At 49.5% G+C, this 26,483-nt stretch overlaps 1 protein-coding gene across 1 annotated transcript in view; it reads left to right on the top strand.

The window, feature by feature from the left end:
- The window catches only part of LOC103803163 (nuclear receptor corepressor 2-like), a gene marked incomplete at its 3' end in the record, with an annotated part of 89,011 nt that overhangs the window by 6,038 nt on the left and 56,490 nt on the right, over nucleotides 1-26,483 (top strand). Inside the window, exons 2-3 of the mRNA XM_009075701.1 lie at nucleotides 6,400-6,527; nucleotides 15,439-15,619. Of these exons, the coding sequence (XP_009073949.1) occupies nucleotides 6,400-6,527; nucleotides 15,439-15,619 (309 nt within the window). The remainder of the gene's footprint in view (nucleotides 1-6,399; nucleotides 6,528-15,438; nucleotides 15,620-26,483) is intronic.

The following is a 26,483-nucleotide window of genomic DNA, read 5'->3' as shown; positions in this document are numbered from 1 at the left end:
ATGCCTTCCAAGAAGGGGCCACGCGCAGTGTGGTCACCTCCTGGAACAAAAGGCCAAGTCAGCAGCTTCTGAGAGATGGATGGCAATGAGACTGTGTTGGAACAATAAGGGCATTTGTCTTTTCAGCACATGTTGCATCCCTGTAGGCAAGATAAAAATGCGTGTATTCAGCCAGGTTTTTATTACTGACCTTATCTTCAACAGTGGAGCTGATTGTGGAGGAGTTATTGTTTGGTTTATGTTGTGCTTTTTCCTTAAATCCCCAGTGAGTTCCTCCCAGGGTTTTGGGGAGGAAGTTGGGCAGACAGCATTGTGCTTGTGGACAACCTGTTTGGATCAATAATCACCTCCTTTGCACTTCAGTGGAGGTTTTCAGCAGCAGAGGAAGGCTCCTCTGTGCCGGGAGGCTGAGGACGATGGGCTGTTTGCCATGCTTGGCCCTGAGCAGCCCTAGCTCTGTCTGGACCTCATGCAGTGACAGTTCTGCTATCACTCTGGTTCCTCCCAAACCTTTCCCCTTCCTCTTACCTTTGGGAATCGGCTTTGGGGAAAATGATTTTCTCCAGGCACAGGCTAAAAAGTGCATTTCTTGGTCTGATGAGCAACTGCTGTGCTGCCAGTGCCAAGGGGTATCCAGGCACCAGAGAGCTTTTCCTTTTACTGCTAAAATAGGTCACACTCACTGCTGGCAGAAAGAGATTTTAAAGCAATTTCTTTTTCCAAAGTTGAAGGTATGCAGAGCAGGGGTATGGGCATCCCCTGTCGCTGGCAAAGCCACAAGGGTGGTGATCATGCTGCTTTGGCCATCCCACCTTGGGCTGGAGAGCTGGTCTGCTTGGCTCATGGGTGGCATCGTTTGCTAGCCAAGCTGCAGCCAGGGCTGCACCAAGGGACTTGAGCAGCAGCTTATTACACAAGTTGATTGCTGGATGGTCCAGGGCCCTGACAGGTTCCAAGTTGGGATACACCACTCTGTGCTGGCTGTGTGCTCCTGGAGGTGCAAGAAGCTCAGCCTGCTGGATGTTTCCCAAGGGGATGGGATGGCTTTGCAGTCCAAGGGTGTGTGGTCATGTCTTGGACACCATGGTGGGCTGCTTTAGGCCACGTGGCACGTGCCAGAGCAGCAGCTGTAAAGTGCCCAGTTGTGGCTCTGTGTGCCACCAGTGCTACGGTCTGGGTGGGCACCAGCCCCACTGCCCTCACCCATTACTCTTCCCCTGTGGTTAGCAGGAGTTCAGTGGCACACGAGCTGCTCACCAGCAGCAGAACGGGCCAGACATCCTCCACGGAGATTAGATAAGGGACACTTCATGAGAAGTGAAACAAATAGAGATGTTTTGGTGTTGTTTTTTGCTCACTGCTTGGACCGCGCCATTATTAATTGGCCTCGTTGGGGCTAAGTGCTTGGGAGTGTTTCAACAGAAGTAGCACATCATTAAGAAATAAAAATTATTCACAATGCAGCACTGAGTGAGCTCGTAACGAGCAGCCCTGATCCTTGGCGGGGGTGGCGAGGAGCTGGGATTTGCCCCTCGAGGAGTGTGTGCAGTGCCCTGGGCTGTTTACCTGCCTCCAGAAGGTGATGAGGACAGTGTGGGGCAGTGGCTCGTGGCTGGGTGAGCTCTGCTGTGCCCAGGAGCTCTGCAGGCAAGGCACTGCCTGCACCAGCGCCGTGATTCGAGGCAGCGGCGGTGGCAGTGCCGCCCTGCGCCGGGAGCTGGCTCAGCTGGCGGATGTGGTGGCTGACCCCGGGCTGCTCCTCCTCGGCGTCACGGCACAACAAGAGCCAGTGGTTTTTAAGCAAAGCTGCCTTGTACTGAAACTCATCAGGGAGCTCCTGGTTGCTTTTTCGGTTGAAGACGTGGTAAGCGAAGAGGATGGATTGCTTTGTGCTCTTGAGCTGTGCTGCAGGTCCTTGTCTGGCTGTGCTCTAGGTCTCCATGGGTTTGCTCCAGAGCTGTTTTCCAAGGAAGCCAGAAGCACTCGGCGTTTGTACTTGTTTTTCTGCTGGTGGGAGGAAGAGAGGAGGAGCCGTTTGCCTTTCTGTTGCAAGACCAGCTCCAGTTTTCCTTTCTGCAGGCCTCATGTCTCTGGGGTCTTCTCCTCAGGGGCTAATTCTTGGAGTCATGGGAAGGCCATCTGGATGGAGCAGTCGGTAGATACATTGTCCATATGGATGTGCTCAGTTCTGGAGCTGGGAGAGCAGGATCAGAGCTGCTGTTGGCCGTGGCATAGCATTATTTGGTGCTGTGTGCTGCAGGTCAGTGCCTGGGGATGCTTCCAGCATTGCTCTCAGACCTCGCTTGCTTCCTCCTCACTGGAGATCAGGCAGCAGGACTCAGGCAGCTGCAGGCAGGGGAAGGAGAAATGAAGCACACCAGCAAGTGCACGTGTCCAAAAGAGAAAGCAAGAGAGGCAGAACGGCTGCGTGGCTGCCTGCACTTGTTGGCTTAGTGTGTGGGTTATCCTGAGGTTGAGGACAGCACAGAAGATTTTGCTGGAGACTTTATGGTAGGTAAAGCAGCAGGCTGAAAGCTTTAAAAAAACCCTCCTTTCTTTCTTTCCCTCTGCAGGGCTGTTTGTGTTGCCAAGAACTTTTCTCTATTAGTGCATTCAGTCTCCTGGCTCTAGACAGTTTGATTAGCAAATCTAAATGACCCTGGTAGACTCAGGTTATTTAGGGTCAGAGGATTTACCAGGAAGGGGATGGAAATGGTGCTCTCAGCACTTGCAAATCAATTAATAACACAGAGAGACCTTGAGACTGGGGGTGCTTTCTCTGGCTCCCCTTCCCAGCTCCCCAGGCAGGGACAGCTTGGATGTGTTCAGCTCTTCTGGTGAGGAGCAAAGGACACTTTCAGCCCTTCAGGCTGGGCCCAGGTGCCTCTTCAGTCTGCTGCATGAAGAAGTGAATTTCAATGAGGCCACTTTTGGGGTTTTAGCACCTCATTTATCCAAATATTGGCCTAGTGCTGCCTTGCTCTGCCAGTGTGATTTATGGCACTGTGGCATTCTCAGTGCCTGTCTGTCTTTGGTGATTCTGCTCGTGCTGACCTCCTCCCCCAAATCTGTTGGTGTGCCAGGGCTCTTGACTACCCATGGTTTTTCTGCTTCCTTAACTTCCGTGTCATGACATGACATGAATTTATGAAATTCTGCAGTGCTTCCACAAAGTATATCCATGTGGGAGCGCCTGAACCACAAGGAACAACAGGAAGGTTGGCATAAAAGGAAGAAAGTCCTGACTGGAGGCAGTGGAAGATTTGAGGGCCCTGGAGAAGATGCTCTGACAGATCAACAGATTTAGGGGATGGGGGGAGGGTTTGCAGAGGGCAGGAAGAGATGCAGAGAGACGGAAAGGATAAGCAGAAAATAGAATTGAGCAAAACCCAGCAAAACGGTGGAACAGTGGAGAGGGAAAGAAACAACATGTAGTTTGGGACCACAGCGTTCTCTAGTTGTTTTATTTCAGGTGTCTGACAGCTGCCCTTGAGCAGGTGCCAAGGCTATGCTAGAAGGTTTTAGGTCAGGATGGACCCTAACCCATTTGTGTGCTTTGGTGGTGGTGAATTCAGGTGGCACCCTCTGGGTGCTGGTCCCTTGTCTATGCTGGTGTGTGGAAGGTGCAGCAGTGCTGGCAGCAACGTATCTCCCAGCAGGCACCTTTAAAACTCTTGGTAAACAAAACCGAAGCCTCTTCTGAATCATAGGATTGTTTAGGTTGGAAAATACCTATAGAATCATCAAGTCCAACCGTTAGCCTAGCACTGCCAAGTCCACCTGGCAGTTTGAAGGCAGCTCGTAAACCTTTCTGGCATTTGTGTTTGAAAAACACACAGCTCACAGTACAATTTACTGCAGTAACTTTCTGAGCAATTAGTCCACCTACGTCCTGCCAGGGCTCCCGCGGTGCCTCTGACAGTTCATCACAGGGCACAGAAATTTGTCAGTTTTAATCCTCCTCACTAATTTTTTAGGTTATGTTTTCTTCTGGTAAAACCCAGTGCGGATGTGAGCAACGTGGAGCAGGTCAGAGTGAGTTGGGCGATGTCTGGAAAAGCAGGAGCTGGTGCTTGACAGCCTTGCCCTCGGTGGGGAAGGCAGAGAGGCAGGTCTGCCATCCCAGCCCGGAGCTATCAGCCTGGCATGACGAGCTTCCCATCACTTCAGGCCATGCCAGCAGGCTCTGAGCTCCACCAGCCATTTTCTGACAGGGTTAGAGGAGGAGAAGGCAAAGCTCAGCTGAGTGTGGGCAGGGGGAAAAGGAAAAACAGATGGTTCTCGGGACATGCAGGAACCTTTTTTTTTCTCAAGGGCACAGCCTTCGAGCCTCCCAGACAGGTAATTCTTGTTTATACGCCCACAGAAGGTGACGGTCCTCGTTTTGGGCCTATTGGTGTGTCTTCCCAGACACAATGTGTTTGTTTTGTAGGTGGATGTCAGGAGCTGCATCGCTCTTATTTATTTATTTCTAATTTAAAGCCAGGACAAGTGTGAACATGGGGAAGTTGGTTGTAGGCAGCGATTCTGCTTTGGCTGCAGCTGTAAGAGCTAATGGGCTCCTTTCCTCCACATCTCTTGAGTTTGTTCCATCTGTGGTTGGACCCACAGTGTGTTCTGTCCTGCAGCCCACTATGGTGTCCTGCATGGATGGACTCGGGAGCTGAAGGAAAAGCACCATCATGGGGTATCATCCTCCCTTAATGCCTGAATTTACAGCTGAAGTGGAACATCCTTGTGAGGATGAGTAGACACTGTCCCTGTCATGCCCTCCTTATGTCACAAGAACCTGTCTGCAGACACCCCTTGTCCCAGAGGCTGAGGTCTGACGTGGCCAGGCTGGAGAGGCTATCCAGGAGTCGGGGCTGGCAGAGGCCCCGGGTTCCTGGCATTTCCCAAGACGGGTCAGAACAGAAAAGGAGCAGTACCACGTTATTGCCTGGATTCCAAAAACTAGCACACCTTTGTAGGCACATGGAGAAGTGGTGGCCATTGGACACCATTGCCCTTCTTCTTCCCCGTGGTATTTGGCCTATTCAGCTTTTGTATGAGAGAGCCTGGACGTGGGGTAAGAGATCTGCTTTTCTTGGCTCCCCCAGGCTAAGTGCTTACACTTTCTGGTTTTCTTCCTGACTTTCCAGAAAAGCTCCTATGCAAACATCTTGCTTTACCCTCTGGTGGTCAAAGATGGTGGGCCTTGATATTCCCTTCTGCTCCACAACTGGCTGGAGGAGATCCTGGCATCCAGCTTTGGTCTGCTTTGTTCACTTCCAGCTTGGGAGAGTCTCCAGGCACAGGCTGTTGCTTTTTAATCTCCAAAATCCTTTCTTTGCCTGCCATGCACCTTGCTGGGGCAATTCCCCAGCTTCCCTAGTGCTGGAGCATGTTGATCTTCACTACATCTGATCAAATAATTCCTGTTGCAGCTGTTGGGGCTGAGAGTCCCTGCTCACATCAGCTGCACGCACATGGTGCCTTGTTTATTGATTTAATTCTATTCTTTTTAGACCCTGAAATTTCTCTTTTTCTTTTTGAGGGAGTTGAAGCTTTCATGTTCCAGTTGAGAAGTGTTCAAAAATAGATTCCCAGGTGGAATTGGTCTTCTAACGTAAATGTGTGTCAGTGTTACCAGGGATATTCTGTGACAGGGCTTTCTATGCTGTTGCTGAAGGCCTTAGTTAATTAGATGATTAGTCTTCTGGTCAAGTATCTATCTGCAAATAAAAAATTGCAGTTGAATGTAGCTACTGAAATACCATTGCTGGAATCAGTCTGTGGCACAGAGAAGGAGGGCTTCTTATTTAATTAAAATCAGGAACATACTGTACTGTACTCTCCAAGGGTCAAGGAACAAAAGGGACATACACATAATAAGTAGCAAACTGTCCTTTCAAACCCCTTGAGCTCAGCCCAGGGGAGCTGTGTTTAAAGGGAAACACTCGAGATAACATTTGTGATTTCTCTTCTGTCTTCACCCCCCTCCTTTTTTCTTTCTCCATGCTGCTGCATGGATTACTGAAGCTGAAAGAATCCTGTGACTTTTAATTTTGTTCTTACCTGTTCTTCCTCTCGGATTTGCAGTTGTCATCAGGACTGTCTGGATGCCAAAAATCCCTGTGTGGGTGCTCAGTGGCTGGGACTGGGGTCCCATCCCAGGAGTCAGCCTGCCAGCAGCCCTGGGAAAAGGCTGGTTGGGGGGCTGAGCTACCATCCCAACTCAGTTCAGGTCTGGGAGTTCCTGGGAACCTTTTGGGGAGGGAAGAGTATTGAGCTTTGTGGTCCAGCACCCAGTGCTTCAAAGGAGAAATATCTACATGGAGTTTTTTGAGTTGTCAGGGCTCTCTGCTTGCTTGAAAGTTCCCACCAGCCTAACGAGCTCTTCTGTGTTTGTTCCTGCAGGACGTCGCGCTGTTGGAGTACCAGCATCATTCCAGGGATTTCACTTCCCACCTCCCGCCGGGCTCTATCATGCAGCCGCAGCGGAGGAGACCGTCCCTGCTCTCCGAGTTCCAGCCGGGCAATGAAAGGTACTGGCACCTTCCCCTGAGCCTTGGGCATCCTGCAGCAGCCAGGATGGTGTGCTGGGAGTGGGAGGGTGTGAGGGACTGGGCAGACTCAAGCTCTGCCAGGGGAGCTTTAGGTTAGAAGAGATTTTTTACGGAGAGAGTGATCAGGCATTGGAATGGGCTGTCCAGGGAGGTGATGGAGAATTTCAAGATGAGACTGGATGTGGCACTTAGTGTCATGGTCTAGTAACCACAGTAGGTAATCAAGACTCAATGATCTTGGAGGTCTCTTCCAACCTGGGTGATTCTATGCTGTGTATGGATACTGACTGTGCTCAGGCTCTGCTCCAGTTTAGCTTCCTTGCGCCTTTGCCTTCTGGTTTCTTCTCTTGGGCTGTCATGCATTTTAAAAGAAGTCTTCAAAACAACAAAAAACCCCATCCCCCTCCCTTCTGTGAAGCTACAGTCGCAGTGACTGGTTGTGTTGGCTCCTCTAGTGTAGGAAATGAAGCTGTGTGGTTGGGTTTGGTCTGTGGCTCCCGGGGCTGCAGGGAGGGGTGAGAAGAGCTCATTTCCACCCCCATCTCCGCTTCCTCTGCTGCTGCTCTTTCTCCCTGCTTTCATTGTTTTTGTTTCTCTTTCTCCTGACAACTTTCTCTGAGCTGCTTTTTTTCCTGTCTGCTCCCCTCACGCCTCTCCCAGTGTCCCTGTTTCCTGCCCTTACCACCCGTGGGAGGTTGCAGTGGTTTTGGTGCCACTCAGGCGAGTGCTGTGTGGCTGGGAATGCTGGAGGTGCTTTAACCACCAGAGCTGATCTGTTCTGAAGGGCATTACTCTCACTCTCTGTTTTGACTCAAAACACTGCTCTCTCTCTCAGTTTCTCTTCTGCATTTGATGCTTAGTGGTTTTGGATAAAACTGGCCTGGGAGTGAAAGAAAAGCCTTGCTACAGTAGATTTATGCAAAACATTTTTTTTTTATGCTTATTCCTTAGTCAAGCCGAGAACAAAACTAGTGCAGAGTCAGAGATGAATCTGTTTTTCTGAAATCATCATTGTTGTGGCAGAGGAGGAAGACCTCAGGGTGCTGGATGCATAATACATATATACAGGAGGCTCTTTTTCTGGTGGATTCAGCTTGGTGCTCAGCAGAAACAAACCCTTGAGAAGTTAGAGGCAAAAAGCATCCTCCAAAGCTGGTTTTGCATTTGTCCTCTTGGATGTGCCCTCCTGGATTGTGCTCGTGGCACCTGCATGTTCCAGAGGGTCAGGTCGCTTCTGATAACCAGTAATTTATTGCAGCATGTTGTGCTGCCTTGGCTTGCTTTGATTTCTCAGTGCTTTGATTTCTTAGCACAGGGTAACGTGGTTAAGTTGGAACTGGGTCAGATTCAGCTAAATTTGGGGAAGTTGGGTAAAGAGGACCCAGCAACATGCTCCTGCCTGGGTTTTTTTTTTTCCTTTTTCTTTTTTTTTTTTTTTTCCCACTATTGGGGGTTTGCAAAATGGAGAAGCAGTTCTGCTCTCCAGTAAAATGAAGGCTTCAAGGTCTGAATATGCTATTTTAAAAAGTGTATCTTGGTTATTCTACATAACTAGGCAAACCAACTGCAAGCCTTGGTGTCTGCTGTACCACATGCCTGGTTTGGTGTGGTCACCCAGGCATCTTCCTTTGGCCTACAAATGTTTCAAAGTCTCCAAACTTATTTTAGTGATGACAATCACATGAATGTGGGTAAATGTTAATCAAGGCTGTCAGGACTAGATATATATCCACATGCTTATCATGTTACCTCACTTTCACCCTGAATGGTGATGTTTTGGCATGCTATAAAAAGAAACTTTATTTTAATGGACTCAACTTAGATTTCATTCCTTTTCCCCATAACATACAAAAAATCCTGTACTTCTGCTAAAACTATACTAGGTAATAAAGCTAACAATACCACTTCAGTTCAGCTGGCATCTTGTGCCAGAATGCTGGGACACAGACTCGTTAAAACAAAATTTTGGGGCATCTGGGGATGCAGAAGGGGGTCTGTGAAGAAATTTTAGAGGAATTCTCAATCCAATGTAATTATTTATTGAAGTAATTTAAATCGGGTTCTCTTGGGGTTGGGGAGGTGTTAGTCTGTTTTACGGAGCCAACTGCTGTTTCTCTGCATCTTTAAGTACTACACTTAAAAATCTATCCTCTGGGGGCTTTGCTATTTCACCTTTGTGGTGTGAAGACCTACTGTAACAGTGCCTGCTGTGTTGTAAGTGGAGCCCTTTGCATGATGATGGTTCCTCAGGTACTCAAGGGCCAAGACCCTGTTGCCTCCTGGAGCAGGTTGGGTTGGTCAAAGGTGCCCACCTCAAAAAATAGCTGTGGCTCTGCCAGAGCAAATCCTGGATGAGGGAGGGTGGTGAAGGCAGCCATCTCTGCAGCTGAGTTCCCTTGGCAGGCTCTCCCCGGGCGCGTCTCTAAGAGCTTTGGCTTTGTTCCTGGGCTGGGATTGATGGTTTTGAGCAGAGGCAGCTGGCTCTCGGTGTGAGGGGCTGGGAGGAGGGAGAGACCAAGGCAAACAATGTCCAGAACACAGCACAGCGGGTAAGTAGAAGGAAGAACAGGGGTGTGCTGTGTGTGAAAGGAAGACCCTCATCATGGTTACCTCTGATAGCCCACCTGGCATGCAGTGGTGGTGGGCGCAAGACAATCCTCCTCTGGAAGCAAGTGTTGGCAGAGAGGAACCTTTCTAATCTCCAGTTGCTTCAGGGGTTCAGATGAAGCAGCCTGTCTGCTGCTGGTTGTGGTGGCTGATGCTCTTCCAGGATCACTCCCCTCCTTAAGGAAATCAGCTTGCAAGTCTGGTGCGAGTGGGATGTGGCAGACTGACAGCGCTGGAGATCGAGCCCTGTGTGTGTTCCCAGATGGACATTCCTGCCATTGCTGTGCCTCACGCTGACCCAGAGCAGTGCCTGCAGCTGGAGAGTGGTTCAGCCCTTGGGCCACTCCATCACAGTTCCTCTGAGCCTGGAGAGTGGCTGCTGTTCACCTGGAAACCACAGGGATTCACTTCATTCTGTGTTGGTGTTGGGGATTGTCCCCCAGTTTGGCTTCGCCTTCATCTTGAGCAGATCTCTAAAGCCTCTGCAGCTGTTTTTGCATGTGGTATTTGAGGCTTGACCCCATGGATGTTTTAAATCCCACGAAAATCATTTGGGTTTGCAGGTTTTTGGTCTCTTCTGGCTGCAACCGGGATGGTGGTTAGTTGTGATCCACTGGAAAGGGAACAAAGCAATGCAACATTTCACCATGGGCACAGCGTGTTAAGGATGAATCAAGTGTTGTTGGCAAAAAGCTGTTAAGTGGTAACTTGCTGAAAAGCATGGGGTGCTGAGATGGTCCCACATCTTGAAGCTTCCTGAGCAAGAAGCTCACTGGGGAATTGCAGACTGCCCTTCTCCACGTGCGTCAGCCTTGAGAGTCGTCATCGGCCCTTGGTGGTTGGGCAAAGACTTGAACTCCCTGTGCAGCAATTCTGGCTTGGAAGAGGGAAGGAAAACTTGAACCACTCTGAATCTCTTGCTATAGGGAAAGTTGGCTCTCTGTCTTTACAGGGATGTGCTGCTTTCCGTGATGGATTTTTTGGTAGCAGGCTTTTTCTTGGAAGGATCCACAGACTTCCCCTTAGCTTGTTCGGTTGGCTGTGCCAACTGGACTGCAGGAGTGAAGAGAAGTATTTCAGGATCTGCTGTTGGTACAAGTCGTACCATGAATACTTGCAGCGGAATGTCCTGGCAAGGTGACAAGGATTAGGGCTTTTTTTCCTCTTCTATATATATTTTGGTCCTCAAAAGAAGTGAGAAAAACTGGGTTGAGTGTTAAATGGCAGGTGCCAGTGGGGTGAAGGGTCTGAAAAATCAAGGAACTGGGTGTTTCTGCCTTTTCATAGGTGTTGGGATTTTAGAGCAAGGTTCCATATTAACACAGGAATGCTGGGGTGGATAATGGGAATTTCTGGCAGGAAATGTAGCTGTAAGTAAGTAGTGTGTATGTTAACACAGTATATTCCACCTATCCAGAATGAGTGACTATTTTCATAGGAGATTATTTTCCCAGTTCAGGGGACCACACTCCTCTTGCAGAGCTGTTCTGCTTACCAGGCATGAGGAGTTTGCAGAGCTTGCCCAGTGTGGATCTGCAGGATGACATTTAGAATATGTTGGGCAGCTGCTGTGTTTCTGCAGCCCTCTGAGATAGCCATGTGCAGTATGGCATAAGAGCAGGCTGGATCACTGTGTCTGTTCAGGGGGATTAATCCTGTTGGCCGAGGAGCCCAGGGGCTAAATTGCAGTTGGCTGGGAGGTGGCTGAGGCACAGCTACCTGCCCTTGTGTGGGAACACACAGCCAGAGCATCCTGAGGAGGCACATGGAACCGTCTGGTCAGACTTCCCGAGGACCTGGAAGTCCCTGAGCTGGGGCACATGGTGAGCTAAGCATCCTGCTCGAGGCTGTCCCACACCTTTGGCTTGGGAAGACTCAGTCCTGCTGCTGGCAGACGGTGCTGAGGGCGTGGGAGCTCCATCTTCTCTGCCCAGACATGCAGCTCTTCCCATGGCCTCAGTTGTTGTCAAGTCATGATGGTTTTTCTCCCTCTCCACCTATATGACAGAGGAAATATATCAGCTGGCCCCATGAGTGTTTTTCTAGGTGTCTGGTAGCAGGTTTGTCCCTACAAACCCTGGAGTTTCTCTCTTTAACAGGTCCCAATTTGCCCAGTCTCTCACTCTGGCTCTCATTAGCTGTAAAGGGCTTGTTGAAACCTCTGACAAATCTTAGCTGGCTATAAATAATTCACTTCAGCACCAGTGGTTTTCTATATTACTCTCTCTCAAAAGCTTTTATTGTCTGTCTGTACCTGTGGGGGTTGGAGACTTTTCTTTAAAACTTATTTTTGGAGACAATTTCCCACCAAACCATCTCAGCTGGAGGAAATAAACAGCTTCATCAAGGCCATCATTTGTCTTGGTTCTGGTTCCAAGAGACAGTGAGAGTGAGTTTTCCAGCCTGGTTATGTTGTTTGGCCCTGTGGTGTAAGGAACAGTATTTGTGGATGGGAGCAATTCTTAAAGTGTGCCCTTGCTGGGAAGTTGGTGAGAGCCAGCTCAGAGTTGCTGATGATGTTTTGAGCCCTTGATGCAGGAAGCATAGCTGTGGGAAGTCAAGCTGGGTTTGCTGGATGTTGCAGAGTAACTGTCGTTCTTCCTGCAGCCACTTTCTATTGCTCAGCTGATGCAGAGATGGGAAGGTTCAAAGAGCAGGGGAGAGTTGTGGTGCTCTAAAGAGACAGGCAGTGTGCTCCTGAGGTGGGTTAGTGGGGTGTGGGAGTTGTCTTTGACCTCCCCAAAAGTTTGGACTTGCCCATTTGCTAGTGATTTGGCTTCAGGAAAGTAAAGGTAAGATTCACAGATCTCGTCAAGGCTGTTGTTACAAGCCTCAAGGGCACCTCAGGATATATAATTTGATCCTTTCTCCCAAGAGAGATGCTCTCAGCTTAATGGTTGGACTCAGCGATTTTAGAGGTCTTTTTCCAACCTTAAGGATTCTATAATTCCTTGATACCCAGCTAGCAGCCAACCCCTGTTTTTAGCCCATCTCAAGCTCAGCTGGTTCTGGTGTAGGTATCACGTAGCAAAAGATGTTTTCCTGAGTCCCAGTGACCCACACATGCTGGAGTGAGCTGCAGGTGCCTCACATTGCTGTAGGTTTTTATCTGCTCTTAGGTTCCTTACACCCTGTGTGAGTTCTGAGGAATTGCCCCGGTGAATGAGTAACGCGGCTCTGCAGCTGGGAGGGTGCGATTCGTTTGTCGGATTAGTAATAAACCAAAGGTCTAATCTTGGGTTATCTTGGTCTTCTGGACTCAGACCTGCCCTGAGCAGAGCTGTGTGTGGATGGCTGGAAGTTGGGCAAACCCTGGGCCTGGTGTGTCAGCAGATCTCACGCTGCTCTGCTTCTCTGAAAGGAGTTCAGTGTTTGTGGCAAAGGACTCAGGTGAAGACTAACCTGCCCCACTTCATAATTAACACTGGCATTTGCTTTACTTGATTTAATTATGTGGACTCAGACCTGCCCTGAGCAGAGCTGTGTGTGGATGGCTGGAAGTTGGGCAAACCCTGGGCCTGGTGTGTCAGCAGATCTCACGCTGCTCTGCTTCTCTGAAAGGAGTTCAGTGTTTGTGGCAAAGGACTCAGGTGAAGACTAACCTGCCCCACTTCATAATTAACACTGGCATTTGCTTTACTTGATTTAATTATGCTCACATGTTTTTTTTTTTCCCTTCAGCAAAATAGGAATGTCTGGAATAAACCAGCCAGGTGGGAACTATTTGGAAAATGCAGCAACCCCCAAACTCGGTGTAACGGGAGGGGTTTTCAGGCAGGGTTGTTTTTGCACTGACAGCAACGTCATTGCTGTATAAAAGTCTGTTGTAGAGAGCTCGCTGCAGGTGTGGATGTGAGGAGTGAAAGGTGTGAAGGTTTCAAGCAAGAGCATTTGTGTTTGCAGCCAGGACAGGCTGAGCGGGTTGTGTCAGGCAAAGCAATCTCGGGAGCGGCTGGAAATTCCAGTGGATAAAGTTAATAGCAGTTCCAATGGATGTGGAAATGGAAATAAAATAGCACCCTATAACATTGCAGCTGCTTTCCCTGGTGTGGCCCCTGCCTCGCTGTGAGTAACTGCCTTTGTAAAGCTGAGTGGTGCTCTTATCTTCAAAATCCATGTTTTTTTTCTGAGCGTAGCAGTTGTGTCAGGTTCCTGACAACTGCAGAGGTCCCAGAGCCATCCCATGTCAATTAGCAGCTTCTTGGTAATTTGGCTTTAAAAAAAAAATAGGGAAAGGAGTGAAAATAAATACATCTAATTTTTAATTGCCTCGGTACGGCAGTGCCTTGGGTGTTGGAATATTTTAGCACCTGCCCAGCTCAACAGTTGCTTATTGTTGGTGGGTTTTACAGCAGAGCCTGATTTCAGGAGTGCAGCTGTGGGCAGGGATTGCACGAGGAGTTGGGACCAGCCAGCAGGAAACCCGAGAGGTGCCAGGAGAGATTTCTGGGCTTGCTGAGAAAAGCTGAGGATCATTCAGCGTGAAAGTGTTTGCAGGTGAAGCGAGCTGTGCTTCGGTGCCAGATTTCAGGGCTGTTCAGCTCTGCAAAGTTTGCTGTGCATGTGCTGTCTCGAGCACTGTCTTTGGAGCACCAAGGGCAGTGCTGGAGCCTCCCTGCTCTCCTGGCCCCTTTTTACTGGGGAGGAGGAAGAGGATGAGCCAGATTCTGTTTCTGTGTGTCAGCAGCAAAGCTACCACCCGATCCCAGCGCCAAGCCCACAGCAGCAGAGCTTGGCTGCACACGCTTTGTGCCTGCTCTTGATGTTTAAATTAAAAAATAAACCCCCAACTTTATCTTGATTCCCTGGAGCTGAGTTGGCCACACTGCTGCAGGGGAGGGCAGAGGGCTGTGCTCGGGGTGGTGCCCCTGAGAAGGTGGATTTCTCCAGGGTTCCTGCTCTCCCTGGATGAGATCCAGAGCTGTTATAGCCGCTGGCTTCAGGGGGCTCTGGGTCCTTCCCTGCTGCCATCATCTCTGAGATACTTAATTAGCTCTAAGTAGAAATTAATGTCAGCAGTTGCAGTTTGTGGGTGGTGGCCAAATGGTGCACAAGACCCTGTACCTTTTATGCTTGTTTTTGACAAAACCCATCCTCTCACTGCCTTTTGAGCAGCTCCAGAGGCTGTTTAGTTTGTTGGTGTTTAGGAGCTGGGGAGGACTTCACCACCAGCTCAGGAGAACTTGAACAATTCATTTAAGGGGTAAAGAAAAAAAAAAAAAAGCCATGTTTTTTTTCCTCAGGCTTCAACTCTCCTGTGCTTTGTTTTATTTTTATTTTTTTAAGAGACACTTCTGCCTGAAGTGTTAAAAACACACCCTTGGAGCTGCTGCAGCAAAGCTGGTCCTGGGGCATAGTAAAATGTTTAATGTGTTTTTGTAGGATCCCTTTACAATTCCCACAAGAGAATCCTGCTAGGAAAAACAGAGCTACAAAAGAAGTTTTACATTTGTTTAGGAAAAAAAAAGACAAAACCAAGCCCACTCTCCAGGTATTACCAACTGCATCATATTTAACAGGTGAAGGATATTTGAGTCTGATGTGACTCATTGGTACAGTTGCTATCGCTGGATAATGTGCTTTTATAGCCTTCCAGGTCTGTGTCAGAGACATGCAACTACATGTGGTTGGTTTCTTTCCTCCCCCATCCTGGAAAAATAAATCCCTACTGTCTAGCCACAGAGGAGTATGCATTTTATTTTCCCCAACACATAATCTTTGGTATTCCTATAGAAGATGCTAAATATAAACAGTGGTGCAGGTACTTTTCACTAAATAAGCCAAACCTGGCAGAAGGGAGTTCTGCCTGGTCTTAGTGGGCAGTTTATGGACCAGATAGGAGGATTTTTGTAGGTTTGGCTTTTTCTGCCCAGCCCAACCTATGTGGCATGACAGGGAAGGCTCAGACCTGCAGCCTTGTTCACTTTGCCCTGGTGTAAGGACAGCCACACAACATGTGGTGGGACAGGAGGTGGCAGCAGGGCTTTCCAGGGAACACAGCAGTGGTGCTGAGGAGGGGGACAGCAGAGTGGCTTGTTGGGCTCGGAGGATGGTGGTAATCTTGCTGCAGGACATACACTGTGCCCAGCAGCCGAGCTATGGGGCTGTGCATCTGGGTCTGTAGAGACCTGAGATGGTTGAGTCCAAGCCACCTGACCTCCCCTCCTGCATCCTTCTGGGAAACAGGCAGAGGTTGAGCCTTGTCCAACTTGAGTGATTTACAGTCACAGAGCAGGGGAGAGCGTAATTTGTCTTCTGAAGTTTCTTTTCCCTTTGTCCCCAGATCTCAGGAGCTGCACCTGAGAACCGAGGCGCATTCCTATCTCTCTGACCTGACCAAGCCGTCAGACCTGGAGTTCATTGAAACCAAGAGGCCACGCCTGGACCTGCTGCAGGACCCTCTGATGCGGCACTCACCTCTCCTGAGCCAGAGCCAGCAGGGAGGGACAGAGGATCTCTCAAAGGTGAGGGGCTGATGGCTGATGCCAGCTGGGTTGGAGGTCTGGATTTTGGGATCCCCTTGGCTTGTGTAGCCTTTGAGGCTCTGAGCTGCTGCTGAGTTTTGTGTAGATGGTGAGTCTCAATGCATCGAGCAGTGCTTGGTGGTGTTGGATAATATTCCCTGAAATGGGGTGGCAGCTCTGGGGAAACAGAAGCATATCAGCTTTCCCCATAACTGTTATTGCCATTGGTTGTATTTGCTGGGCCATTAGATGCGCCAGAACAATTTGGAAGCTCCTGTAGGCTGAATTAAGGATGGTCATGCCTGGCTTTTCTGGATGCTCTGCCCTGATTTGATTTTTACTTGACGTTTCTCGTTTATCACATCTCTTTATTTAATATTGGTGTTTGAAGGGTTGGAATCGGTTGCTGGTGGTTCTTTAATATAATTTTCTTCAGGAAAGCCTCCCTCATCCCAGTCTCATTTAACAAAGCAAATCGTTCACTTGCAATTGTTCCCTCTGCACATGGAATAAATGTTGCAAAGAGAAATCCCTTGTTTGTGTGCCTGTTTGGATTTACTTTCATGCTCTGTTGGGGTAAATTGTATTTGATTTTACCTCCAGTTTGGACATGCTCCTGGTTGGCAGGAAAGTCTTGCTGGATAAATGTGCTGGGAGCAGCTGGCTCATGCTGCCAGTGCTGAGGGTTAGTGCAGCTGCAGGCTGGGCTTGGGAATTGCCTGAGCCTTCAGTGAAATGGAAGGGAAGTCACATCTGTACCCAAGGTGATGGGGATGGTGTGCTGAGTCTCTGTGGGAGCTGACTGAAATAACACACAGGCTAGAAAGCTCTTCCTTGGGAATGTTGGGATATTCAGACATCTCTTATCTGTACAGTACCTGTGGGCTTGCTTGGGATCCTTCTGACCTGTCTTGAATGAGAAGGATATTTAACTTTGGAGTAGTTCAGATGCCAAGGGAGGCCTGGCTGGATCTCCTGGAGGAGAGGGCTGCAAGGTCTGCTGATTGGGAATGGTGAGCTGCTGCTGGAAGGGATGGAGCAGCTCCTTTTGAAGAGATGTGTTTAAACTCAGAAGCCACAAGAAATGCACCAGACATGTGAAGTGGCTCTCCTTTAGCTCTTGATCATGTGTTGCCTTGGAAAAGATGCCTCTGAGGTGTTTTGGCTTTTTGGTGTTCCATCACTGCTGCTCCCTCTGAGATGTGTCTTAACGAGGTGATGCTGTGACCAGCCAGGACTCTGCTCTCTGTGCCCTGGGGTGTTCTGTGGTGGCTCTGATGCATAGAGTGTCCTTGGGGGGATGTTAGTTGGGTGGCTGATGCAGGAAATACAGTGTTGTCCACAAAACAAAAAGTATTCCTCTCTGAAGATGTGCAGAAACCAGGATGACTTTCCTGCCGGCACATTATTCCCACCAGCAGTTCTGCTCCACCTCTCACCAGAAAACCACAGATTGTCTCAACTATTTGTTTCTAATAGGCAAAGCTGCTCTTGAGGCATTAGTTGGTGAGCTTAGGGGCTGCATTTGCTTCTTGGTCTGTGACACATTTCCAAGAATTACTTGCGTTTTATGGGGCTTAAAACTTCTGTTAATGAAAGAGAAAGAAAGAGAGAGAGAGAGAGAGAGAGAGAGAGAGAGAGAGAGAGAGAGAAAGCTAAGATGAATTCAGTGAGACAAGATTATGCTTTTAGTGGAGCCATTTGTAATTTTAGAGTCTGGAAGGTAGAAGGAAATGTGATGTCCCTGACTGGTGAGAGCCTGAGTGGAGCTGGGGTTAGTTGTTTGTAACTAGCAGGGGCTGTTTCCAGAATGGGTTTGATGGAGCTCACAACAAGACTGGATGATCTCAGTGCTGTTCAAGTGGTTGGGAGCAGAAGGCAAGTCTGGGACGTAGGGCCTGTCTGCCTTTGCAGCTTGGGAAATTGGGTTAATAGCAGTCTCTTGGCGTTAGTCCTGAGCAGTTGTCCTCAGACTAGTCTATAAACTCTTGGTGGGTGTTAAGGTCATGGAAAAGTTCCTGTAGCTAATCTGTGCATTGCCCTGAGCCTCAGTGTGGTGCAGGAGGTGTTCTGGGTGTGCTGGTCTAGGGTAAATGCCAAGAACTGAGATTGGCCTTTGGCCACAGCTCTGGACACTTGCAGATCTGGGCTGCACATAAAGGTAGAAGTGCTTCTTGCATCCATGGTGAGCCAGCAACTGTTGAACTCAGCCCTGGGCTCTGGTGGTGTAACTCATCACCTAGGACAGATAATCCAGACCTCCCCGAGAGGCTCTGTGCTGAGTGTGTCCTGCAGTGGTGGCACATGTGTGGTGGCAGTGGGATGTGTGTTGGCAGGACGTGTGTCCCAGAGCAGTGGCACATACAGGGCAGCAGGATGTGTGTCCCAGTGACCAGAGCTGAGAGATATTTGCTGTTCTGTCTGTGCTGCTGACTCAGTGCCTGACAAAGTCGCTCGATACTTTATCTAGGGCAGCTTTGCCAGCTGGGTGAGCTCTTTGGGTGAGATGCACCACGTGAACCCAGGATTGCTAAACATGCTGCTGATTGTTTAGATGGAGTATCCTAGGAGTTGTTCGCTTACCCCTTACCCCATTCCTCATTGTTACAGTCACAGAGTGGGAAGGAGCTCAACTGGAGTAACAGCACTAGGACTATTTTGCATGGTGATCTTGCAGATTGAGCTGATTTTTGCACAGTGAGAGCTCCACAAAACCCTCAGTCAAAAGGATGGGGGTTTGGTTACATGCTCTGGGCACCAGCCTGGCTGCCCCAGGGGATGTAACTGTAATGGATGTTGCTCTGGGGCAGTGGATATACCTGTTGGTCTCCGCTGTTTTCAGAGCAGCAGTGGAGCTGAGATGCAGAATTGGGTCTGTGTTGGGGTGTGAGTTTAGCACATCCCTGATAACCACTGACAACTGGATTTACCAACCTTCAGCCCAGGGGAGAGAAGTCAACACCATTCCTGCATGTTTCCAAGGCCATAATCTGTGCTCCAAACACAGATGGAGTAATTGATGGGACAAATACTGGTAACAGGTTCCAGAGTTTTTTCCCCAAAGAGAAGTGGATCTTTCCTGTCTTGTATTCCTTATTTACCTCTCTCAAATATGGTATGAGCTAGGCCCATTTATCCTGTTCAGGATCACTGCAGCCTCACTCTAAGCAAGGCTTAATGTGTAAGAAGGTAATGTCTTCTCTTGGATCAGCACATTCTAGCTGGAGAAAGCAGACATGCTTTTGGGCAGTGTGCCTTTCAAAAGCAGCAGCTTTCAGCTAAATCTCACTTGGTCTAGTAAAAGATATTACCTTTCCTTATGAACCTCACATTGCTCATATCCACATTGGTGGGTTTTTTTAAGCCAGGGAGCAGAAGGTTGTTTTCTTGGCTGCTTTCTCCCACTTCAGCATGTTTTTCCCTGAGAGAGATTGTTGTCATGTTGATGCAGTGCCGTGGTCTTGGGCTCCTGGTGCTGGATGTGGCCAAGAGGGCTCTGGTGAGCTCAGTCTCTTGCAGAGGAATGAAATCTCCCCATGCCCCATGTGTCAGCTAGGGCTGATGCTGCCCCTGAGAAGGTGCTCCCTTCAGCTGCCTGACAATAACCAGACACAGCTGAAGCAGGACTGTTTGTTCAATCACTGTGAGCCTGGATGTGCAATTTGCTGGAAAAGCTGTCGTGATGTGGCTTTGCCAGGTGTGTACTTGGCAGAGGTGCAGGACCTAGTTCCCAGGACCCTCGGTGGCTTCTGCTTTCTTTCCGATAAAGTCACGGACCTCCATCACGTAAGAGCAGGCAGGAGGAGAGCAAGCGGATAGCCCAAGACCAGCCAGGAGGAGAGCAGGCAGCCCCAGAGCAGGCAGGAGGAGAGCAGGCAGCCCCAGAGCAGGCCAATGATGCTGTGCACGATCCCTGTCCCTGCGCATACGTGCGCAGCTGGTGCTGCCTGCGATCCTGCCCCGTAGGGACGGCGAGCGTGGCACGTCTGGTCGATCAGCGCCTGCTCTCCCCTCTCCAGAGCTGGAGCTTCGTCCTGCCTCTCCCTTTTCCATCTCCTCTTATTCCCATTATGCTTCCACTTGTTCTTCTCCTCGTTTTTAAGACTGCTTTTCCACCACGTACGTGGTTTGCTGCTCCTTCCTATAGGATGTGAGTCAGTCGTGATCTGCATTTAGTCCCCTTGCAAGGGCTGGCTGGCTGCACTTACGCGTAGCCTATTGCTCCGACAGGAATTCACTTCCAGGGAGCCATGTAATCCCACGGGTACTGGGCTGGGTGGAGGCTTAGGAAACCTGAACCTTGCTGCCATCTGCCCTGGCAGGCCACTGGTCACCGGGTAAGTCTCTTCCCCTTTCTGTATCTCAGATTTCCCCATCTGTACAAGGGACAATGCCACTTCCCTCTTTTGTAAAATAATTAACAACTATGGATGGAAAAGGCAATTAAGAAGCCATGTGTTGTTAGGACTTGGACTCTGCTTTACATTGTTGGAGGGTTTTAATTTCTTCCCTTTCTGCATGAGTGTTTTTGTTGTGCTATGGACTAAAAAATGGAATAAGAAAAGGGAGGGGGGGGAGTCTAGGAAAAGACAGCACCAAGGCCAGGAAATATGTATGGCAAAGCAGAAATCAGGGCAAAGGGTATTTTGCTTTGATGCATATTAATCTAGATTTAAAAGCAATTAATTGAAAAAGAGGAATTAACACATTTGAAATGCCTTTTTAATGATGCATTGAAGCCAGCAGCGTACATGCCAAATTTCACACTGGCTGCCCGTTCCAGAGCCCAATTTACAATGAACTCCTGGAAGACAAGCTGTGGGATGGAAAGGCTCTTGGCTAGCCTGCTAACTCCTGCCCCGGCCGCAGGCTGGCAGGGCACTGAGGACAGCCGAAAGGCCTTTTGGGAGCTCTCCTTCCTCCTGGCTGCGCTGGCTGGTGCCTTGGCAGTGCTGCTCCATCCCTTGCAGAACCTGCTGGGGGAGAGGAGTGGGAGGCTGGGGTCTCCAGCAGCAAGGTTTGCCCTGGTACAGGGAGTTGTGCTTGGAGGAGCAGTGCCACAGCTCCCAGCAGGGATAGCTGGGCTGGCTGGTAAATCACCAGTCGCATTTCAGCTCTGTGGCTTTGTTACGGGAACATTGATCTGTTGCTGGGATTAACCTCTCAGAGTTTCCAGTGGGTTGGTCTCGCAGTTATTAATGAAACTGGCTGGAACTTGTGTTGACCTTGGCAGAGGCCCCAGTTGGCTTGGAGGTAACTGGCAAAAGCATAATCTCTAATTGAGTAATCCGGGGCTGGGGGAGGGGAGCGGAGGGGGTGGACAGGCAGCAGTGCTTTGAACTGGGAGAGGATGCGTGGGAGTGGAGGGCTCAGCGCGGCCGCCCAGGGAATTAGCAGGCGGCACCTCGGTTCCGGCACCCCGGGCTCCCTCTTGTAGAAACCAGCCTAGAATTCCAGCGCCTTATGGCTGTGGAACAATAGCGCAGAGGAGTTGGAGAATGGAACGCGCTGTGAGCGTTGGCCGTCCCTGGGTGTGTGTCCTCCCATAGCCTCTGAGTTCGTAGCGTGGATCATGCTGGGCTCTCCCTTCCCCATGGGAGGTTGTTTTTCGCTGGAGGAAACGTGCTCTGGGCTCATTTCTTGGGTTTTTGGTGAACATCTGCAGGCAGAGACCCAGCAACAGCTGGGCTGTCTCCCAGGGCCATGCATCTCTGCCATGGGGGAGAGATGCTTCCTTGGCCAGCTGTGGCTGTGCTCAAATCCGTTGGGAAAGGGGTGGTCGCCAGCGAATCCACAGGATGCTCAGGCAGAGGGATCCTGCAGAACCGTGGTAGCAGCCATGGACACACCAATGCTGCCAACATCCTGTTGCTCCCTCATGGTTATCCAAAATCCAAGTGTGATGCAGAGACCTCTCCGAGTGTGTGGCTTGACCAGTCCTGTGGAAGGTGAAACACCTCAAACACATCAACATGAGAAGAGCAATTCTTGTCCTGAGGACTGTGGAGTGCTCGAAGGAAAGCATGCACACACTGAGTGGCTTCCCAACCATTTCTTGAAGGAGTAGACTTCTGTGGAAGTGGCTCTAGCCTCAGGTCTGAACAACGAAATGAAACAGTTTTAGTGGGTACAAACACATGTACATCTTTCCTGCTTTTATTGTCCTTTCCCTCCAGAGAACAGCAGTTCTGGTTAACTCTCCTCGCAGCCGTGGTGCAGAGCCAGTGGAGTTGGATGCCCATCAGGAGTGAGTGGTGTGGGATTGTCAAGTCCAGCAGCTGTAGGAGGATCCTCCTCTGACGTGTCCCACATCCACCCATCTGCCGTGTGCTTGCTCACGCCGTCAACTTGTGCCTGATAAAAATCTGTTTGCAAAATTGATTCGGTGGGGTGGGGAATTTATGTTAGGGCAGCAATGATTCAAAGCTATTTCTGGGAAGACGAGGGAGATGTTGGCATTCTCTGTCATTCCAAACATATTTTAAAGCTGAAATATTTGCATTGTTCACGTTGTCACAGTGCAAACACTTCTGGCTGGTTTTCTCCCACCCTCTGCTTTCCTCCCTGCTCCGAAGATCATTTCCAAATCGCAGGAGGATGAGTGTGAATGTGTCAGCCCCTGCTCACCTGCTTATCACACACCTTTGGGAGCACGTGCCTGCTGTGTGCAAGCAGAGTGGCTCTCCTGGCAGTCCGTGGCATTGCCCACTGTGCAGTGGCTGTGCCAGGGTGGCTGCGAGGGGTTGTCAGCAGCCTGTGCCATGCACCAGTGTGGGACAAGAAGCCAAGAGAACAAATAGCCTGAGGAGAAATCTGGAAGCTCTGTCCCATGCACAGACTCATGCTGGTTTCATTTGAAAAACAATGCTTCTGGGCGTTGTGTAGACCTTGTGAGATGTTCAGCTCCTCCAGCCAGCGCCGGGCCAAAGGGTAAAGGGAAGGAGCACCATGATTGCAAGGCAGCTGGTTTTATTCCATGTCTCAGCTTAAGTTTCTATGGCTGAAAAACTGAGCTATGGTCTGGAAGACTTGGGTATGGCAGGAAAAGCTCTCATGGGCTACGGAAACATTCCAGAGGCAGGATGTAAAAACCCTTGACCCTGAGCCACCTGGAGCCACCTCCCCTGCCCTGTCTGCTCCAGCCTGCAGTGTTCCACAGGCAGCAGGGCCGAGGCTCTGTGCAGCTGGAAAACCAACAGGAGAACTGACAGCGCCTCAAGCAGAGGTTGTTTTGCACTTCTTTGGCTCGTTTGTGGTGATCGACATCCCAAACAACCTTTTAAATTGCCTTTCAAGCCGCAGCGGTGGCGAGGGGCGGCGTGATAAGGCTGACTGCTTCTGGGGAGCTGCTTCATCATTTGCATAATTGGACTCTTCTGTTCCACTCAGTCAATATTACAAGGCTCACGCAGTGTGACATCTCACCTGATCTGCTGGAGGGAAAGAAAGTCCCTTGACTTTGTGTGCATCACCCCTGTAATTGGAAGAAATATTGCCAGCTCTTTCTGCTTGCAGCAGGGCAGTGTGGCGAGCTGGGTGAGCTGTGTGGATTCGTGGAGACTTTCCTTCTCCATCTCTGAAGTGTTTGTGCGTGTTATGTGTAGCTCAGCTTCGATGGAAATGGTTCTAATGTGCCCAGTTATGCCCTGGAAGTACAGGAGAGAGCAGGGCTGGTTTGCTACTGAACTTTGTCAGTCCTTGGATGGGACTGTGGACGTAGGGTTGGTGTGGTAGGAACATTGCTGATGGTGGGGGGTGAGGAGAACTGTGCCAGCCACTTCTGCTGTCTGTGCTCAACCTGTTTTTAGCACGTTTCTGGTAAAAAAGAAGCCCCTGCTTGGCATAAATTTCCATGGAATAATTCAGTCCTGGTACCAAGTGGAACATCCTGGATATTTTCTTCTCTCTCTCTGCAGTCTCAGCCTGGTCTGGGTTTCTTCTTCCCCTCATCTTCTGGGCAGGGATGTGGGTACTGCCAGGCATGAAATATTGCTCCAGTTCCCACTGGATCTAGGATGGGTTGTGTGGGATCTGTCTGCTTAGCACAGGTGACCAAGCAGCAGGAGGTTGTTATCAATTCACAAGTTCATACATCTCAGTGATCTCAGCCTCTCTCCTCCTTAGGCATCCCTGCACTCCCCTTCTCTCCAGAGGTGTTCCTGGAGAGACCTATGGTTTGGTGGAAGCAGCTCAGGTGTCTTCTCCATGAGTGTACAGCACTGAGCACATTTTGGTGCTGTACTTTTCCATGGTTAGGGAATGCAGCCCATCCACCATTCTGACTCACAGAAAGAAAGCCAGAGAGTTGTGACACCTATCAGATTGATTCTGGGTGCTGTGTTCTGAGGAGGAGGGTATTTCATGCTAATACCTTCCTTCCCAGCACAGGGTGGAAGCCATGGAGGAGATGAGATGCACCAGCAATCGATGGTGTTTGCCTGCTGCTGCTGGAGGGGATGGAGTGGGGTGTGATTTCAGAAAGGGATTTGGCAGAGATGAGTTGCTGCTCTTTGTGCCTGTGGTGATGGAGCTGTAATAACATATTGAACATGGCAACAGCCCTTGCTAAAGCTCTGTGGCTTCACGTTCGTGCTTCATGGAGCCTCATCTCTTAACAACACCCTTAGCATCGATAACAAGAGAGGAGCTGTCGAGTGCCAAAGGGCCTAGTTAAAATCACTCGCTGAAAACTTCCTTTCTTTTTGGACCCAAACTTGCTTTTTAAACAGCAAAATTCTTTGGCTGTGTTTTAGGCAGGGAACATTCAGAGGGTTTTTTGGCTCCAGAGCTGTGTGCTGCATGGGGGGGCCGGGGGGCGATGGACGCTGGTGTGTGTCAGGAATGCTGGCTGTGCACTCGGCAGGCAGAGAGGGGTTGTTTTAGGACAAGCTGACAGGCCCTTGGCTTGTTCTGCTGCTCTCGAAAAATGTAATTCTAATTCTTGGCACCTTTTTCCAGGAGGATAAGGAGCGAGAGCACAGTGGAGTCTGTTCGCTCTGCCCTTGGAAATGGGCTTTTACCCAGCGGCAGAGCTGGCTCGGGGTGGGAGCAATGTGCTCTGTCCTACCCCTGCTTTGGTAGATGGAAAGCAGAAATTAGTAGGGGAGAAGCAGTGTGGGATGAAATGACCTGAACCACCACCTTGCAGTCCTGACCTCAATCTGGTTACTCTTTGTTCATCTCCGTGCTCTGACTGAGCACCTTCTGCAGGTGCCAGTGTGGGATGAAATGACCTGAACCACCACCTTGCAGTCCTGACCTCAATCTGGTTACTCTTTGTTCATCTCAGTGCTCTGACCGAGCACCTTCTGCATGTGCCAACGTTCCACCCAGGTTCTACTCACCTTCATCCCAGCCAAGGGCTGGCAGCCCCTTTACTCCTGCACCCCATACCTTTTCCTGCAGGGAGAAGGTGGCACACTGTCCTCTGGCAGTGCCAAGCAGCAGAGGAGGAGATGGGCAGCAGGTGTGGGATTTCCCAGTCCTCTGCTGCATCCCGAGGGGTTCCCCCGGGGCTGCAGAGCCCACAGCAGATTTCTCTGATGCTGTGGCACTGTATCCCCTCCTCTGCCTGCACAGTAATGCTTCTTGGGTTTGCTGTTGAGCAACCTGCTTTGGTTGCTGCTCTGACAAGGGACAGGGCTGTTTTCTCTCCTCTCTGCACTGTTCTCTGGGGAGCAGCAGTGATGGTTTCTGCCTTCTGATCTCTGCTTTGGATACTGTCACTCCTGTGGCTGCTTAAGAAAGAACCATTGCCTAGTGCACATCGAGCCATCCCACGTGGTTACGTGACCAAGCCAAGCACAGGCTTTTATTTCAGGCTGTTTTTCAGGTCTCTGTTATTTTATCTCATGCCAGCCATCTCAGGTATGATGTAGAGCAGATTGCCCCCAGCAGCTAATGTGTTTCTGCCTCCGCAGCAGAGTGGCAGATGTAAACACAGGAACGTTACAGTCTTTGATACACTAAAACCTCCTAAAGAATAGGCAGGTCTGTGAATATAAATATATGGTGTGCATTATATTCATGGCTTTCAATGTATTTGGAGAGGGATTTGTAAATTCATGCATTCTTGAATGTTTCATGTGTATATACTTTTTTCACAGGTTTGTAAGTAGTTGAAAAGCCAAAATTTTTATACATACACACATGTATATATATGCTGCCTCCTATACTTGTAAACTGCTTTTTTAAAGGCTTCTTCTAGCTTAGTTCAGTGTTTCTGCCTTCAGCAGCCACAAGGAGAGAGGCTCCCAGTCTCGAGGAAAGCTAAATATTGATTTGAGTCAATCTGGGTGCACTTGGAGACATCACTAGTGTTCATGAATGCAGCATAATCGCTGATTGGAGTGGGGAAATTTCATCATAAAGGCCCCAAAAGGGAGGTTTATTATTGCTTTCTTCCAAATGCCTGAATTTTATTAGCTTCAGTCATTCTTGGCAGGGCAGTGGAATGGGATTTTATAGTTAGCAAAGGAAAAGTAAACACAGTAATCATTTCACAGCCCTGTGCCTGCCAAACCAAGATGGAAATTCCAGCCTTGGTGGGAAGCTGCTGCTTTGCTAACAGATAATAACAAATTTACTGTGGGCTTATTCTTGCTATGGGAGCTGAGATGTTCAGGGCTTTTTCTGTAATACCCTGGGCTGGGGATGCTTCATGCTTTTCTGCAGGAGCAGCCTGGGCAGAGGTTTGTGGTTTGAGCAATTCCTTTAGCCATTCACAGCTAGAAATGGTGTTCTGCCCTGAGCCTTCGGGAGCTGCTTTATCCCGTGCTTCTGTCAGTATTAGGTCTTTCCTTGGTCAGTCTTGCTCTGGTTGCAGAGTTGAGTGATGCTCGAGGAGTGACACTCTTGAGATGTC

This window comes from Acanthisitta chloris, unplaced genomic scaffold (genome assembly GCF_000695815.1).
Source record: "Acanthisitta chloris isolate BGI_N310 unplaced genomic scaffold, ASM69581v1 scaffold8425, whole genome shotgun sequence".
Classification (NCBI taxonomy): Eukaryota; Metazoa; Chordata; class Aves; order Passeriformes; family Acanthisittidae; genus Acanthisitta; species Acanthisitta chloris.
Note: the sequence above shows the minus strand (reverse complement) of the source record. Positions and strands in the feature narration are given on the sequence as shown.